The sequence below is a fragment of the Ascochyta rabiei genome, chromosome 7, assembly GCF_004011695.2.
Source record: "Ascochyta rabiei chromosome 7, complete sequence".
In the NCBI taxonomy this organism is placed as follows: domain Eukaryota; kingdom Fungi; phylum Ascomycota; class Dothideomycetes; order Pleosporales; family Didymellaceae; genus Ascochyta; species Ascochyta rabiei.
Window position 1 is genome coordinate 1807999 of NC_082411.1, and position 14995 is coordinate 1822993.

General features: G+C 54.5%; 6 protein-coding genes across 6 annotated transcripts, besides 4 other annotated features; 3 read left to right on the top strand and 3 right to left on the bottom strand.

Moving 5' to 3' along the window:
• Positions 1-3: 3 nt before the first annotated feature.
• Positions 4-354, top strand: EKO05_0005151 (uncharacterized protein; the record flags this gene model as incomplete). The annotated part of the gene is made up of 1 exon (XM_059636533.1): positions 4-354. One exon carries the CDS (start codon positions 4-6, stop codon positions 352-354), a length of 351 nt encoding a protein of 116 aa, XP_059492516.1.
• A 1579-nt stretch (positions 355-1933) lies between these two features.
• Positions 1934-2404, top strand: EKO05_0005152 (Major allergen Alt a 1; the record flags this gene model as incomplete). The annotated part of the gene is made up of 1 exon (XM_038945751.1): positions 1934-2404. The coding sequence occupies one exon, from the start codon at positions 1934-1936 to the stop codon at positions 2402-2404; it is 471 nt and encodes a 156-aa protein (XP_038799696.1).
• A 5376-nt stretch (positions 2405-7780) lies between these two features.
• On the bottom strand, positions 7781-9047 carry EKO05_0005153 (uncharacterized protein; the record flags this gene model as incomplete). The annotated part of the gene is made up of 4 exons (XM_038939534.1): positions 7781-7905; positions 7964-8446; positions 8546-8930; positions 8982-9047. 4 exons carry the CDS (start codon positions 9045-9047, stop codon positions 7781-7783), a joined length of 1059 nt encoding a protein of 352 aa, XP_038799699.1.
• Positions 9048-9648: 601 nt separating this feature from the next.
• On the bottom strand, positions 9649-10887 carry EKO05_0005154 (Fructose-bisphosphate aldolase 1; the record flags this gene model as incomplete). Its single annotated transcript, XM_038939536.1, has 4 exons — positions 9649-10538; positions 10589-10670; positions 10719-10814; positions 10870-10887. The coding sequence occupies 4 exons, from the start codon at positions 10885-10887 to the stop codon at positions 9649-9651; spliced, it is 1086 nt and encodes a 361-aa protein (XP_038799700.1).
• A 206-nt stretch (positions 10888-11093) lies between these two features.
• Positions 11094-11115: a tandem repeat.
• A 531-nt stretch (positions 11116-11646) lies between these two features.
• Positions 11647-12572, bottom strand: EKO05_0005155 (uncharacterized protein; the record flags this gene model as incomplete). Its single annotated transcript, XM_038939543.1, has 3 exons — positions 11647-12060; positions 12109-12341; positions 12401-12572. 3 exons carry the CDS (start codon positions 12570-12572, stop codon positions 11647-11649), a joined length of 819 nt encoding a protein of 272 aa, XP_038799701.1.
• Positions 12572-12608: a tandem repeat.
• A 14-nt stretch (positions 12609-12622) lies between these two features.
• On the top strand, positions 12623-14809 carry EKO05_0005156 (Ubiquitinyl hydrolase 1; the record flags this gene model as incomplete). Its single annotated transcript, XM_038945752.1, has 1 exon — positions 12623-14809. One exon carries the CDS (start codon positions 12623-12625, stop codon positions 14807-14809), a length of 2187 nt encoding a protein of 728 aa, XP_038799702.1.
• Positions 12816-12863: a tandem repeat.
• Positions 12915-12964: a tandem repeat.
• Positions 14810-14995: the final 186 nt, after the last annotated feature.

Here is a 14995-nt window from a genome sequence, read left to right on the forward strand (position 1 = left end):
AAGATGGGGTACGACTTCTTCACGCCTCAGCCTCTTGTCGGCCCGCAGGCTTACTTTTTCCACGCCGTACCGCACGACTGGCAGGATGCGAACGTGCTTCGTATGCTTGCGAATGTCAAGATTGCGATGAAGCCGGGCTACTCGAAGTTGCTCATCTATGAAGTCGTGTTGCCGGCAAAGAGAGCGACGAGCTTGATGATGACGTTGGACTTGCAGTTGATGAACTGTGTTAGTGGGCTTGAGCCGACGGAGCAGCACTGGAAGGGCCTTTTGGAGAAGGCTGGGTTTGGCATCAATAGTGTCTCAAGGCATCCTAGAGCTGTTCAGAGCGTCATTGAGGCAGAGCTGGCTTGATTGAGTACACGCTTCAAGGATATGGCTATCCAGTCTTGTTGTCCGGCACAAAGCATAGCAACTTCCTTGCTGGCATGGCGGTATGTCTTGTTTCAAGTGGTCCGGCACATGACTTGCATCGTGTCCGATCATCCGGTAGATGTGGATTCGGATCGATGCGGAAGCTGAGGCATCACTCGTGGTGATGTCTGATGGAAGTTGGAAGAAACAGATCAAGGATGCCGTGTAGCCCGTACCCTCCAGAGAACTTGATGTACATCCGGGTTGCTGAGATCCAAGCTTCGGCGCACTGTTCACGGTCCACTTAACCTTCTCGTTGTGGGCTGTGATGCTCAAGGCTGACGTCGATTTTGGAAGCCAAGGCCGTAAAGTCAATCATCATGGATGTTCCTTCTTCCAGTTCGTAACCAAGCAAATTTGCTGGGTTTCCCATCACGTGCACATTTGGTGATGTCTGGTGGCTTGCGATACGAAGAGGATGAAGTCACACTGTGACACGGGCCATCCGCATCAAAGAAAACAGGGTCAGATCGACAGCCTCACCCGAAGCGGACCGATGGTCTCACAGTCCCATCACCAAACTTTCTCCACGCTCGCCACCTCGGTCCAATGCTAGCACGGCAGTGCTGGCAGTCTCGGTTTTTGCTCCTTGCGCTGGACACATTGCAACCTTAAGCCCAGGACTGATTACGGAATCAGGTGTGGCTGCAACCGGGGAAAAAGCATTCCTTGAGCACAATCATTAACCCAATGTCGAAGGCTTCTAATTTTGTCTGCTATGCTGATATTGTCGAAGGTAGGAACGTACGAGACAGGGTACCATCAAACTATCGTGTTCACTAAAAATGGCCCATCGAATTGCGTATGTGCACAGGTTATGGAACTTCGGCACATTCCAACAGCCCTACAGCGGCGGTATGCTCAAGAATCCCAAAATAACTTCTGCAATGACAATCGAACTGTGGAGATGGGTACCGACTCGCTGTCAACACGAGGCATAGCTGCAAGGCAGAAGACTCAACGCCGTATGGAAACACATGGAGAAGCCTCCGACCATCCGCTCTGCTGCTGGGCAGACATTTCGCTCCCTTAGGGCACGATGCAACAACACCAGTGTCCACAGTAACATGGTCGTGTAATCGGCGTGAGCGGAGAATGTCGTGTCATGCTTCTTCCATGGGTATCTGAGGGGATATTTTCGGACCACTCATGCCGACAGATCTACACCACAATTGCCACGCAGAGTAGCGTCTAGCCAGATTAAGCACAAGAGCCTTCCAATTATGGCGCAGCTAGCCTTGAAGTCACATTGTCTATTCGTGTTTGGCAGTTGGTACGAAGTGATCTTCGCTTTGTGTAGAGGCGCGGCATCAGTTGACGTCAAGCAAATCGTACTCGGTCTCGGTCTGCAACGATATGCGACGAAAGCATAACTGACTTCTGAGTATATAAGTATAGAGGATTATCTCCCTAGAATAGCATCAAACATCCATCTTCACATCAATCATCTTCACTTCAAAAACCAACCACTCAAACTTCCAAACTTTACCAACAACCTCAAACACCCACAACCTTCAAAATGCAGTTCAAGGTGATCGCCGCTTCTCTCCTCGCCTCTGCTGGTCTCTCCATGGCCGCTCCTCTTCAGGCTCGCGAGGAGACTTGCCCTGTCGTTGAGCAGGGTGACTACGTCTGGAAGATCGATAACTTCTCCGCTCGCAAGCTCGACGGCAAGACCATCAGCTCTCTCTCGTTCAACGTCAAGGCCACCAACGGCGGCACTCTCGACTTCGACTGCACATCCAGCGATCCCGTCGAAGACGGCAAGTTCTATGAGTGCGGCGAGAACTCCTTCATCTACTTTGCCTACCAGGCCGACCGTTCAGGCCTCCTTCTGAGGCAGGATGTCTCCGACGACATCCAGTACGTCGCTACCACCACCCTCCCCGACTACTGCCACGCTGGCGGTTCCGGTCCCAACGACTACATTTGCCAGGGTGTCTCGCCCGCCTACATCACCCTTGTCCAGTATCCCGGCAAGCTCCAGTAAGCTGTCCGAAGCGGCTTGTGTATAATGCATCATCTCAACCACGATAGCGAGAGTTTCAAGGGCGAGTGACGGATGTATTGTCTAGCATTTGGATTTGGCATTAGCGGTTTCACTCCTTGTATATAAACCATTGTTTCCTTGTGTTACGATACCACAACATTCCTTAATAATATCAGAATGAAAAACTATAACTTAATAATATTCCTGCTGTGGCCAAATAAAAACTTCAGCGTACCTTTTGGGATACCTAGAAGGTATAGTATTCTCTACACTTAGTCTTGGGGTGCGTGTTTGGTACTGGACCAAAGCAATTATAGCTACCGAGTACCGACTGGCGGCTTGAGAATGGATACCCCCGACCTGCGTTACACTTCTGGATGTACCGTAGGCCGCCAGGGAAACGAGTGAGTCGGTATGTGAGCTGTTATGCGCAACACTGACTGGAGCAAGTCGGTTTCGTTTGGTTAGGATAAGAGTCTACCGTGGTTACCAAGGTGGTGTCAAAATGGGGGTTTTAACAGGCGATCCACAACTAATTAACATCTACCTTGCTCTTTGGGATTAGACAGAACGAAGGCCGATTTCATCAAGCTTCAGAAATTACTCTTGAGTAAATTCGCACGCCACTACACTGTGACAAGGCCTTGTCTCCACAAGCTACAACTTGACGCCTTACCGAACTACAAAGCCAAAGGCTTTGCCTCCAATCCTTCGTGCTCGAATAAGACAAGCCGCCGCATCACATCCCATCTTATCATCTTCTCATGGCGGACCGCAAGTGCATCTCGAAGTACATCCCAGCCGACTTCGATCCCCCGAAGCTCGGCGGTCGCAGGAACAAGCCCCACCGGACAGCCGTCAACTTTGTGTGCCCGCTTCGCTCGATGCGGTGTCTGAGCTGTGGCTCCTTCACAACAAAGGGTATAAAATTCTACAACGCACCTAAAGAGGACTCTGCAGAAGAGGAATCTCGGGTTCGAAATTGTTCGGCTCCACTTGAAATGTCCCACATGTAGGGCACCAATCATCATCGAGACTGATCCAAAAATGATTGATTACCGACTTGTCAGCAGCGCAAAGCGTGGCTACGAGCCCTGGAGAAAAGAAGCGGAGGCAGGGGAGAGCACTGAGGCGCGACTAGATCGTCTTGAACGCGAAGAGCTTAAGAATGACGAGCCCGCATTCGAGCGATTAGAGAGTACGATCGAGGATGCGAAGCAGGAAATGGACATTGAGAACGCCTTGGATGAGATTCGAGCTGTTAATGCTCGCCGCGAGGCTGTCCTAACTCCAAGCCTTTTGTTAACAATCGATGGAACGAAGAAGAGCTTTGATATAGAGGATACAAAAACTGCTCAAGCGGCATTCATAGAAGCGACGAGAAGAGTCGTGGTAGTAGACGAAGAAGATGAAGATGCAAATTCGTGGTCTATTCAGCCGGCAGAGCCTAAAACGGAAGTTTGCTGGATAGGAAATTCCCTCAACTATTCCCCACCACCCACATCAGTGTTAGTGGGATTTCATACTTCCTCCTTAAAAGAATTTTCAAAATTGGAACTGCTTTCAGTGATCGCTCATTGTTGCCGCAATACCACAAAGCCCCATAGGAACAGCACTTGTATGTGAATGTCTAGCATTGGAACTGTGTATAAAAAAAGCTCAAGTGAGCAAATGATCAAAAGAATGTAGGAAATGAAGATCTCAACCACAACCGACCAACTGTTCGTCCAAAAAAGGACCAACGAAGGCTTTACTCGCGAGTTGACTCGCGGAAAGCACGACGACCGCGAGCCACCTTCTTACTCTCGCAGTTGCTATCGTCGTGAGCGACAGCGCTCTTGCTCGAGCCTCCCCAAACAGCTGGGCCGGGCATGGGTACTCCTTGTATCCGCCGTAGATGCTGAAGTTGAACGGTGGGTCATCCTTCTTGCATCAGCCAGGGAACTTAATCTTTTCGGTAGGAAGTACGGTGCCGGTGCTACCGGTAACCTTTACCTGAGCGCAGCTATTTCCGTTCGAGACGATGTCTGGATCAAAATTATAAAGAACACTCACGAGTAGTAGAAATTAGTTTAGCTGTTGTGAGCACCATGAACACCGATGTGCTTACTGCGAATCAGGTACTCGCCATCAGGAGTGCCAGTAGGAACGGGGAACTCGATCTGGTTCTTGTCCCAGGTGCACCAAGGATTCTTTCCAAAATCGCCAGAAGGGTTGCACTCGCTCTCCTCATAGATCTTGAATCAGTCGCCATCGCCCTCGTATGCCTGCGCGGTACTGAGCACCTTGCTCATATAGATAATGGCCGGCTAAGGGCGCTGAAACGTCGCGCCGACAGTGAGCTTCATGGCCAGCTTCGAGCGGGCTTTGCCTTCGGCGGTCGAAGTGCGAGAAACAGACTCGAAAGCGCCCTTGTTGCACCGGAACTGTCATGTCAGGCGTCATGTCGTTGCGGATGTTCTTCCATTTTGTAGGGTTGTACTTTGCAGCACGGGTATTCTCGCGGACATATTCGAGAGGTTTGGACTCGGCGCCATCGATGATGAGGGTGTCGAAGAAGTAGTGCGCCGAGGCGTACTGGACGATGAAAGCGGCGGCGAGAGCAGTGAGCTTCATGATTTCGCGAGGTTGGGTAAAGGGTTGGTGCGAAGGGAAGTGAATGAACGAGCTACCTGAGCGAAGGAATGAACAGAAAGGTTAGAGAAGGGTAGGGTAAGACCAAAGCTGCTGAGCGAGTGTTGAAGCGGTGATATCGACTGCATTAGCGCAGGTGTTTGTCCTCTTTATAGAGCGTCATCCCAACCCTCTCTCCACGCCAAGCAAATTACACCGCTTTCCATGCTTGGAGTGACGACAGCGATTGCATAGTGTGAACTCAACAGCACTTTCGCTGTATCTGCATCCTACATTGCTACTCTCCACCATCGCGAGTCTGGACCACACGGATACTGTCGGCCACGTCAAGCTTTTACCGGGACAGCTCCACCACTTTGGCATGTCAGTCTTGACTGTGGGGTTCTCTCACTATGCGGCACAGAAAAGCATGGCATTGTGGCTCGAGTACCATGTCGTTCCATCCAGCGTGTCCAACCGTACGTAGTACGGCCTGTAACGGTTACGGGTTACGGCCGTAAATATAGTAAGTAACAGCAATTATATAAGCTGTAGCCGTATACGTACTGTAGCTATATATAAAGCTGTAATACAGTTGTAGTACAGCTAACCTTAGTGTTAATAATAGGGGGATAGGGGGGGGGGCGCACAGGCCACTATCGTCAAAACTTAACACTACACCTAACAGCTAACGCAAGGCCTTAACAGTATTACCACCTCCTCCCCCACTACGCTACAACGCGATTATTGCGTTTTTTTTAATATTAACACGCACAAAGGCAGATAAAGCCTATAGAACACGTTTCTAAGCACAGAGGCATTACAGGATAGGCCTCCTTTACAGTTATTAACTATGCTAGACTAAAAATAGCAACTGTACACCTGTAGCTACGTCTCTATGCTGTAAAGTAGGCCTACGCCGTAATTTTAGGACGTAACGGCCAACGATAATTGCTGTTACTTACGGCAATCGACCTTTGCCGTAGCCGTTTACTTACGGTTGGACACGCTGGTTCCATCAAAGCTGTTTGTTTAAGGGTGGCACCGTCACGGTACGCCAAGCCAAGACGTGAATTCTGTGACAGAGCCTCAATATGTGGGCATACTTGCGCGGCTCAAGACCTCTTGTCTTGCGCACATGATCTCAGTTTGCAGTGTTGGAACAGGGGTTGCTGCCATGTGTACACCGTCTACATCCAGCCTTCACGATGACGACGAAACAAAATCGCCGACTAGGAAATGAGTCGTATCATGGGCAGTTCTGGCTCTGGAGTGCCAATACTCTTTTGTACACTTGTGATCTGCTCCATCTGAAGAATTTGGGCTCAAGTGAGCAGAATTATCCACCAACTAGCCGAACCGATGAGCAGGTAAGATTCAAATGCAGTGTTGCTCTGATGCGTCAGACAAAGATAAATCCAGGGGACAGTGGTCCATTGAGAGTCAGCCTACAAACCAGAAGTCTTCCCAAGCAATATACCATGCACCTTGCTCTGACCCCGAGACGAGGTAGCCAAGCTTAGCCGTTGGCTCCTCTGTTCACTCAGCGGTTTGCACAGTTTCGATGCATCGAACTGTGCCAGCCACACAGTTTATACAGCGTGAAAAAGCCTGTTTGCCCACCGCTTGTAAGGTCCAGACCTAGACTGCCTTAAAGAACCGTTGGGAATGTGTGCCGTCCGCTCATATAGTTCTTGGGGTGCGCTTCGTCACTGGAGAAGTAGACGGTCGAGGAGGAACAAACCGCTGGCTAAGAAACCTCATGCTCTCACCACGAGTGAAGCGTTCAGCAAGGTCATGACTGAGAGAACTCTGTACGCGAGAGACATCTTTGACACGAGCTTAATCGCATCGCCGAGATGCCCATGGCGAAAGCAGTTTCTCTCACCCTGTCCAGAAGGGAGATGAAATTGCAGAATATCCACACAGGGGGTTAGGATCAAGCCAGATGAAGGAACCAGTCCTTGGAACCATCCTTTCTTCGCGCCTCTCTATCTCCACGCTGCCTCGAGTACGAGCCAGATTTGATTGCAGAAGAGGGCAAGGGACAAACACAGCTGCCTCCAAAAGGCTGGGAAGCTTTCAGCTTGCGCCATCCTAGGGCGAGCACCACCCAAGCAACTGCATCAGCCGTAGGAGTTAGAGCCACAGAGCCAGGTAGCTCCAGTACACCGACCTCCTCAAGGGACCTCCCCTCCCAACGAGCCACCAAAAGACCAGAGCAGCGCTTTTCTCATTACAATCCCATCTCCACCAGCGGCGGCGAGGGAACGTGGTGTCACCACACACCATAGCTCACCACCTGAGTCGCATCACAGCCGAGACTAAGAACACCGTAAAACCCCACCCCCTCATTCCATCCTTAGAAGATCGGAACTCTTCGCCGCCACGCGTGCACTCCAAGTTCCGTTGAAAAACAAACAAGAACCCCACAGAACACACAGACTTATCTCAGCAAAAGCGCAGAGTTCAGTGAGAACCTCCAGCCCAATCCTTGCTCGTCAAAAAACAGCGATTATAACATCTTCTGCATCCCTCTCTCTTCCTTTTGCCTGCACACGAGAAGCAGAATCGACGAGAGTGTGAGTAGGCATGGGTTCTCTCGCATCACGCTAGGCTATATGTCACATATAACACCGCAGAGGCTTCAGTACAAGGAGGACTGATGGTAGGCTTGTGTCAAATAGGTACAGGAGAGACAGAACATCGTCTATCGCATAGAATCAAGGCCGAGATCTTGCTATCCAGCACTCGTGGTAGAGATTACGAGCCACTTGACTGCATCTGCTTTGCGTCCCTGCGATCGACCCCCGGATCCAGCAGGCTCAGAAAATCGCTCTTGTGTGCATCCGCTGTTGAGCGGGGCTCGTCGGATGGTGCGGTAGAACCTAGTTCCGTCGCTGTCAATAAACGCGCTGTTCAAGCAAGCAGAAACCAATCACTCACTATGGGATTGTTGCGAGAGACTTTCCCGACGCGCGTGACGATCGAGCTCGTCGTCCGATCCTGACCCATGGCTGAGAGGAGCCTCGGCTTCAGCTACGTGGCTGGTGCGTACCAAAGGCTCAGTTCCGCGACGAGCGAAGGTGCCAACCCTACCAGTTTGGGCGTCGATATCGTGGCTGCGGCGATTGTGGTCGGACTCAACTCGGAGGTCTAGCTTGTTAGCAGCGTCGACACTGTTTATACAGCATTTAGTCGATGCGTCCTCTACGTCAAGTACGGGATCCAACTTCTCCGCAGGCTTCAAGTTCGTACCACCACTGATCGAGCCGCGATGAATGTGTTGCGCGTGACAGTTGCAGTGTTCATCGTGGTCATGAGCATGGTCGTGGCCAGAACCGGCTTGAGGCTCCCACTTGCCTCCAAAGGGCTCTGTGGTGGAGTCCGTACCATCTGTTTGCGAGTAGAGAGTTGGAGCGCAACAGCCTGAGAAGTCAGTAAAGGACAGGAATATGGATGTGCGTTGGTAGAGAGGGGGTATAATGATATTGTAATGCTGGTCGTGGATCGTCTATCTAATCGTACTGTTTGGGTTTGCGCGGTGGTCAAGGTCCGAGTCGAAACGAGGATCCAGCTTGTTCGCGACGTTGTTCGAGTGCGGACCCGCGTTTGTTGAGCCTGTAGCAGTGCCACGGTGGTCCATGTCGGAGTCGAAGCGGGGATCCAGCTTGTTGCCCGTGTTGGTGCTGTGCGAGCCGTAGTTGGTTGATGTGTTGTGAGTTGTGTTCAGACGCTCGCGATCAACATCAGCTGGTGTAACGCCTGCTCCGTGACCAGTTCGGTGATAGCCGTGTTCAATCTCGCTGGCACCCTTGGACGCAATTGCTGTGTTTTTGTTGACACCAGCACGGTCTCCCGCTGCTTGATCTACGCCCGCGTTGAAGTTTCCACGGATGGCCTCGCCCGTTCCCTGTGTCATGTTAGTATACAGAGGGAGACAAAGGCTGTGCAGAGATCTCACGTGAACCAAGCCAACGCCCTTCTTGATAGCATCGCCAAGTCCTGTGCTAGAGTGACCGCCAGACATCTTTACGGATGCGAGAGTGGAGTAGCTAGTGAGCTGTCAAACAATAAAAAGCGGGCAAGGTATGATAGGGTGCTGTGGAGGTTGAGTTGAGTGCGTGGCATGACACAGGGCGACCCAGGCAATATGTACACAGCGCTGACGACTGACGACACCCACTCGCAGCTGCATAGGTACTTGCCATGATTCTGGCGCTGATCTGGAAAGAGCATCCGTGACGTCATTGTTGCTCAATAGCCACATGTGGTAGAAGTGGGTGGATACTCGCTGACCAGGTGCTTTGCAAGAACTTGTCAAATGTGCCTTCTGACTCGTGGGAAAGGTTTACCCATGGGGCAGGTCAATAGGTGATATGGCAGTGTTGATGGATACCTCATCATCCATGGCAACACTGCGAGTCTCACGGGTCATGAGTGAAGTCTGTTGGGGAAATGTTTTGTTGTTGGTATATAATCAGAACCCATTTCTTTGGGATCCGTACGTTTGGGTCATGTCGTTCATTCGAATCGTCAACCGCGTCCCCAGGACCGCCATCACCTCGTACATGTGCAGTCCAATCTAACCAAACGCCTCGACAAAAGTTGGTCTTGCCTCAGAGGCTAGTTTAGACCTTGCCGGCGGCGTAGAAGTCGTCCAGCGCAACAGCGATGCGCTTGGACATGGTCTTCTCACCCTCACGGACCCAGACACGGGGGTCGTAGTACTTCTTGTTGGGCTTGTCGTCGCCGTCGGGGTTACCGACCTGGCTCTGGAGGTAGCCGGACTTGTTCTGCACGTAGTCACGGATACCCTGGAGGTAGGCGTACTGCATGTCAGTGTCGAGGTTGACCTTGACAACACCGTAGGAGATGGCCTCCCTGAAGTCCTCGACACTGGAGCCGGAACCACCGTGGAAGACAAGGAAGACGGGCTTGTCCTCCTTGGAGCCAACCTCCTTCTTGACGTGCTCCTGGTGCTTCTTGAGCAGACCGGGCTGGAGCTTGACGTTGCCGGGCTTGTAGACGCCGTGGACGTTACCGAAACCAGCGGCAATGGAGAAGTAGGGGGAGACCTCGGACAGCTCCTTGTAGATGTGCAGGATGTCCTCGGGCTGGGTGTAGAGAGAGTTGTTGTCAACATCCTCGTTGTTGACACCGTCCTCCTCACCGCCGGTGATGCCAATCTCCATCTCGAGCCACTGCTTCATGGGGGCAGCGCGCTGGAGGTACTTCTTGGTGGTCTGGATGTTCCACTCCACCTCCTCCTCGGACAGATCGATCATGTGGGAAGAGAAGAGGGGCTCGTTGTGCTCCTTGAAGTAGGCCTCATCGGCATCGAGCATACCGTCCAACCATGGCAGGAGCTTCTTTGCGCAGTGGTCGGTGTGGAGCACGACGGGAATGCCGTAGATGGGCGCAACGGCGCGGATGTAGTGTGCGGCAGCGACGGCTCCAGCGATGGAAGCCTCCTGGTTCTTGTTGTCCACGCCCTTGCCGGCGAAGTAGGCGGCACCACCTGGAGCACGTTAGCTTGCTGTTCAATGGGAGTGCGTCGTCTTCACCTACCCTGCGAGGTCTGGAGGATGATGGGCGACTTGGCGTCGCGGGCAGCCTCGAGAGAAGCAACGACTGTGGAGGAGGAGGTCACCTGAGCTGGTCAGCGCGGCAGTGGAAGATTGGACTTGAAGCAACCTACGTTGATGGCAGGGATGGCGTAGCCGTTGTCCTTGGCGTGCTGGAAGAGCTTGTGGACATCCTCGCCGACGATGACACCGGCCTTGCGGGAGAGAACCTGTTGGGTTTGGCGGTTAGATGCGTCCTTGATGCAACACGGTGGGCCGGCTTACTTCTTGAGCGGAAACCATGGTGTGTGTGATGTGGAGAGTGTTCTGGTGCGTGTGTGGTCAGTCAATTGAGGGCGGGCGTGTTTATGAACGAGTCGCGAGAGTTGTTGAGCGAAGTAGTAAGGGTAGTCGCGTTAAGAGAGAGAAACTTGATGGTGGGGTCTTGGGTCTTTGACCCCGCTGTTGACGCAACAGGCAAGCTTCAGCTGTCTCAAGCGTGAGGCGTGCAACCATCCAACCAACCAAGCAGCGGTGCAGCCGGCTGTTTCCGTTCACGCTCACGTGTACGCCACAGCGTGTCGTCATCTGTGGACAGAGAGATACGTACCTGCGTGTGTCGATGGAGTGATGTGCGTTGGCAAGGCGCGAGGGAAGGACGACAGATTTAAGATGATGCTCGCCGGTAGGGCTGGTGCTCACGGCCGCGCTGTGAAGTCATTACGGGGCCGCTTGCTCGGCAGAGTGGGCTGCATGGTCGAGCAGCGCTGTGCTTCTGTCCGAGTCTCGCCGTAGAACGTGCCGGAAGGCAGAGTAAGGCCTTGGATTGCCGTGCATCAATGATCACAACATGCCATTGCTAATTCGGGTCCACCAATCACCCAGGGTCGGGACATCAGCTCGAATCTCCATGATGCTCTTGCACGTGGCTGCTGTGGTTTCACGGTTTGTGAGATCCCCTTCTCCCGAAGCCGAACCCAAACAGCGTCTACTTGTTTTGTACAGGCGTATCTTTACAGCGCACGGAGAAATGTGCAAGCAACCACTACGAACAATGCAAGGCTACGCATCCATGTCCTTTGCCTTTACGCGGACGTTCCTCACCAGCGGCTCTGGCGCGCCAGGCAGCTGTATCTCGACCTTGAAGACACCCAGCTCCTTGACACGCAACGCATCTGCCTCGTCTGCTCCGGAGACGAAGCGGACGTCTGCCTCGTTCAATATCACACGGGCTGCCTCGTCGTTGTGCGCCAGCGCCGCCTTGAGGGTCGCCGCTATGTCTGCCGTGGACACGGAGCCGTAGATGGCATTCGACGAGGCCTTGGGTTTGGCGCCCATGGCGGCCGCGGTGAGGACATCAGCCGCGCCAGACGCGCCGTAGCGTGGCTTGGCTTCCTTCTCCTGCTCGATGCGCTGGCGGGAGAAGTCGATTGTAGGAGGGACGAAGGCGTCCAGCAGCTCCATGGAACGCTCGGGCTGCCGGGGTTAGCGGTGCAGGTGTTTGCCTGGGTGGACAGCACTCACGCTGAGAAGCTCAAGCTCAATCGGCCGCACGTAGGGCTTCCGTGGCAGCGAGAGATCCTCGGCGTCTTCCTCGACCTCTTCCAGGCTGACGCGGACGCCGAATGTGGTGTCGCGTGCCAGGTCGACGTCCTGCGCCTTCAGCAGCTTCAGTTGCTTGAAGGGCACGTAGTCGGCGACGCGGGCGGGGAACCATCGATTGCGCATGGTGGAAGGGTTGAGGGGGATGTAGGCGCCTGGCTGGGGTCAGCATAGCTGTTGCAGTGGGCCGCCGTGCTGCCTCGTGCTGCCGTACCAGCGCGTCCGTATCGCGGCACGTCCTTCAGCAGCTTGACGACGATGTTGCGCTCGGCCTCCTTGGCCGCCTTGGAGAGGCTGCGTGTCTGCTGCTGCGGGCGCGCGACTCGTCGCATGCGCAGGCATGACGTGCACTGGGGCAGCAGCGCGGACCGGCTGAGCGAGGCCATGGTGAGCTGGTGAGCTGGTGAGCTGGTGAGCTGGTGGGTGTTGTGCAGCAATGCAGGTCGTCCGAACTTCAAATCTGGACCTCCCGGCGGCTGCGCTTGTGTCGTGGGCGGACTGGCGCCGCGGCTTGCTCGGCCCTGCGGACTTGGCACGACACCCGCGGGCGCTGCCTCACCGCGCCGACGACAGAGGACGGCCAGCAGGGCGGTGCCGCGGTCTGCTGGCCATGGAGGATAGAGACGTCCCGCCTGCACCCTCCCCTCGCCCTCGCCCTCGCCCTGCACCGCTCCGCCGAGACATCTCCTCTGCACCCCCCCACCCCCACCGTCGGCCAGCCCCTGCACCGCGCCAACGAGCCAACGCGCCAACGCGCCAACGCGCCAACGCGCCAACGAGCCTGCGCCGCAACATGCCAGAGAAGGCCACCACCATCGCAACCTATGCGGCAGGCGCATCCCTCGCCGCCATCACCCTGGTCTACGTCTTCGGCCCCACCTTCTTCCTCGACGACGAGGCCACGAGCGCCGGCGCCAAGAAAAAGGGCGTCGTCGGCCTCAGCAATGCCGCCAACGACTGCTTCATCAACTCGGTCCTGCAGGCCCTGGCCGGCTTGCCCGACCTGCGCATCTACCTGATCCGCGAGACACATCGCAGGAAGCTCGACGGGCCGGCCGTCTATCAGGTCGGTCCGGACAGGGTGAGCGCCGACAGCGCCACCCTCACGAGGCCGGGCAAGCTCGCGGGCCTGCAGAAGGGTCTGCTCACGTCCGGCCTCAAGGACATCCTCGACAAGCTGAACGAGCGGCCCATCTACAAGAAGACCATCTCGCCCCAATCCTTCATCCGCGCCCTCGAACACGCCTTTGGCACTCGCATCAGCCGCCAGCAGCAGGACGCCCAGGAGTTTCTCCAGATCGTCACCGAGCGCCTCTGCGACGAGTACCATGCCGGTGCAAAAGCCAGGCAGCACGCCAGCCGCCATGGAGCCACCCTAGACCACGGAGACGCCGTCTCGGGGCGGACAGAGAGGGAGGAGCCGTTCGCCGTCGAGCCACCGCAGGACGACACCAAGGAGGAACGCGACGACGACGCACTTCGGCCAGACGAAGAGGGGTTCCCTTTCGAGGGCAAGATCGAGTCTCAGATCGAGTGCCTGACCTGCCACTTCAAGCCAAGGCCCTCCTCGTCGACCTTCGTCACCCTGACGCTCAACGTACCACAAGTATCCTCTACCTCGCTCAACGCCTGCTTCGACGGCATGCTCAAGGTCGAGCACATTGACGACTTCAAATGCGAGTGGTGTCGCCTTGATCACGCAGTAAAGTCCAAAGAGCGAGAGCTGGAGAAGGCTACTCGCCCTGAGGTCAAAGAGCGCCTGGAGTCAGACATCTCCAAAATCAAGCAAGCGCTTCAAGACGATCCGGAAAGCCCACCAGACGACGTCGAATTTCCAGACTCCAAGCTGGCGCCCAAGAGTCGCATAGCGCGTCACATGTACATCTCCATGTTCCCCAAGGTACTCGCTGTGCACCTTTCGCGGTCCATGTTTGCCGTTGGCACTGTGTCGACAAAGAACCTGGCCAAGGTCTCGTTTCCAGAGACATTGCCACTTGGTGGTCTGTTGCACCGAAGCAACTACAAGCTGCTTGGAATGGTGACACACAAGGGCAGCCACAACAGTGGTCACTATGAATCGTTCCGACGCCAGCTACAGCCCATACCATTCTCCACGCCACACTCGTTTGGTCTAGAAGGCGCATACAGCCGTCAGGCAAGTCCACTTCCTTCTGCAGCCGCGTCCGCCATGCAAAGTCCTCGGTTGTCCACAACAAACCTGGACGGCGCAAGCGACCTTGCATCACCCATCCCCTCACACTTGACATTGGACTCGCCTTCTTCGCAGTCGCTCTCTTCGAATTCTTCGCAAGGGACCGCAGGGCCTCGTGGTCCAGCCCCAACGTCCGCGCCCCGGGCGGAGGGCGACTCGCTGCATCCATCTCCAACCTCACGAGACTCCACCACAAAACTCTCGCGGACGCAAAGTATACGGTCGCTCAAGGACAAGGCGTCCGAAAAGGCGGCTTCGATGGCGGAAGCGAACCCTCTCAAGCGCAGGTCCAAACGCACAGTCAATCGCTGGTGGCGCATCAGCGACGACAAGATCAAGGAGAGCAAGACGGGTGAAGTACTCGGCATGCAGAAGGAAGTCTATCTGCTGTTCTACGAGCTTGATCGGTAGCCGTCGTGAGGTTCCCATGGCACGTTTTACAAGCGCTGGCTTGGTTTCTGTATTTGCAACTCATATCATCTGGTCTGTCACATATCAGAGTAGATTCCCTTTGCGTTTGTATTGCCTGTAGCGAGGAAGCTGTAAGAGCTGACGGATGTTTCATGTACATATGGTTCGTCGGAACGGCGCGATTAA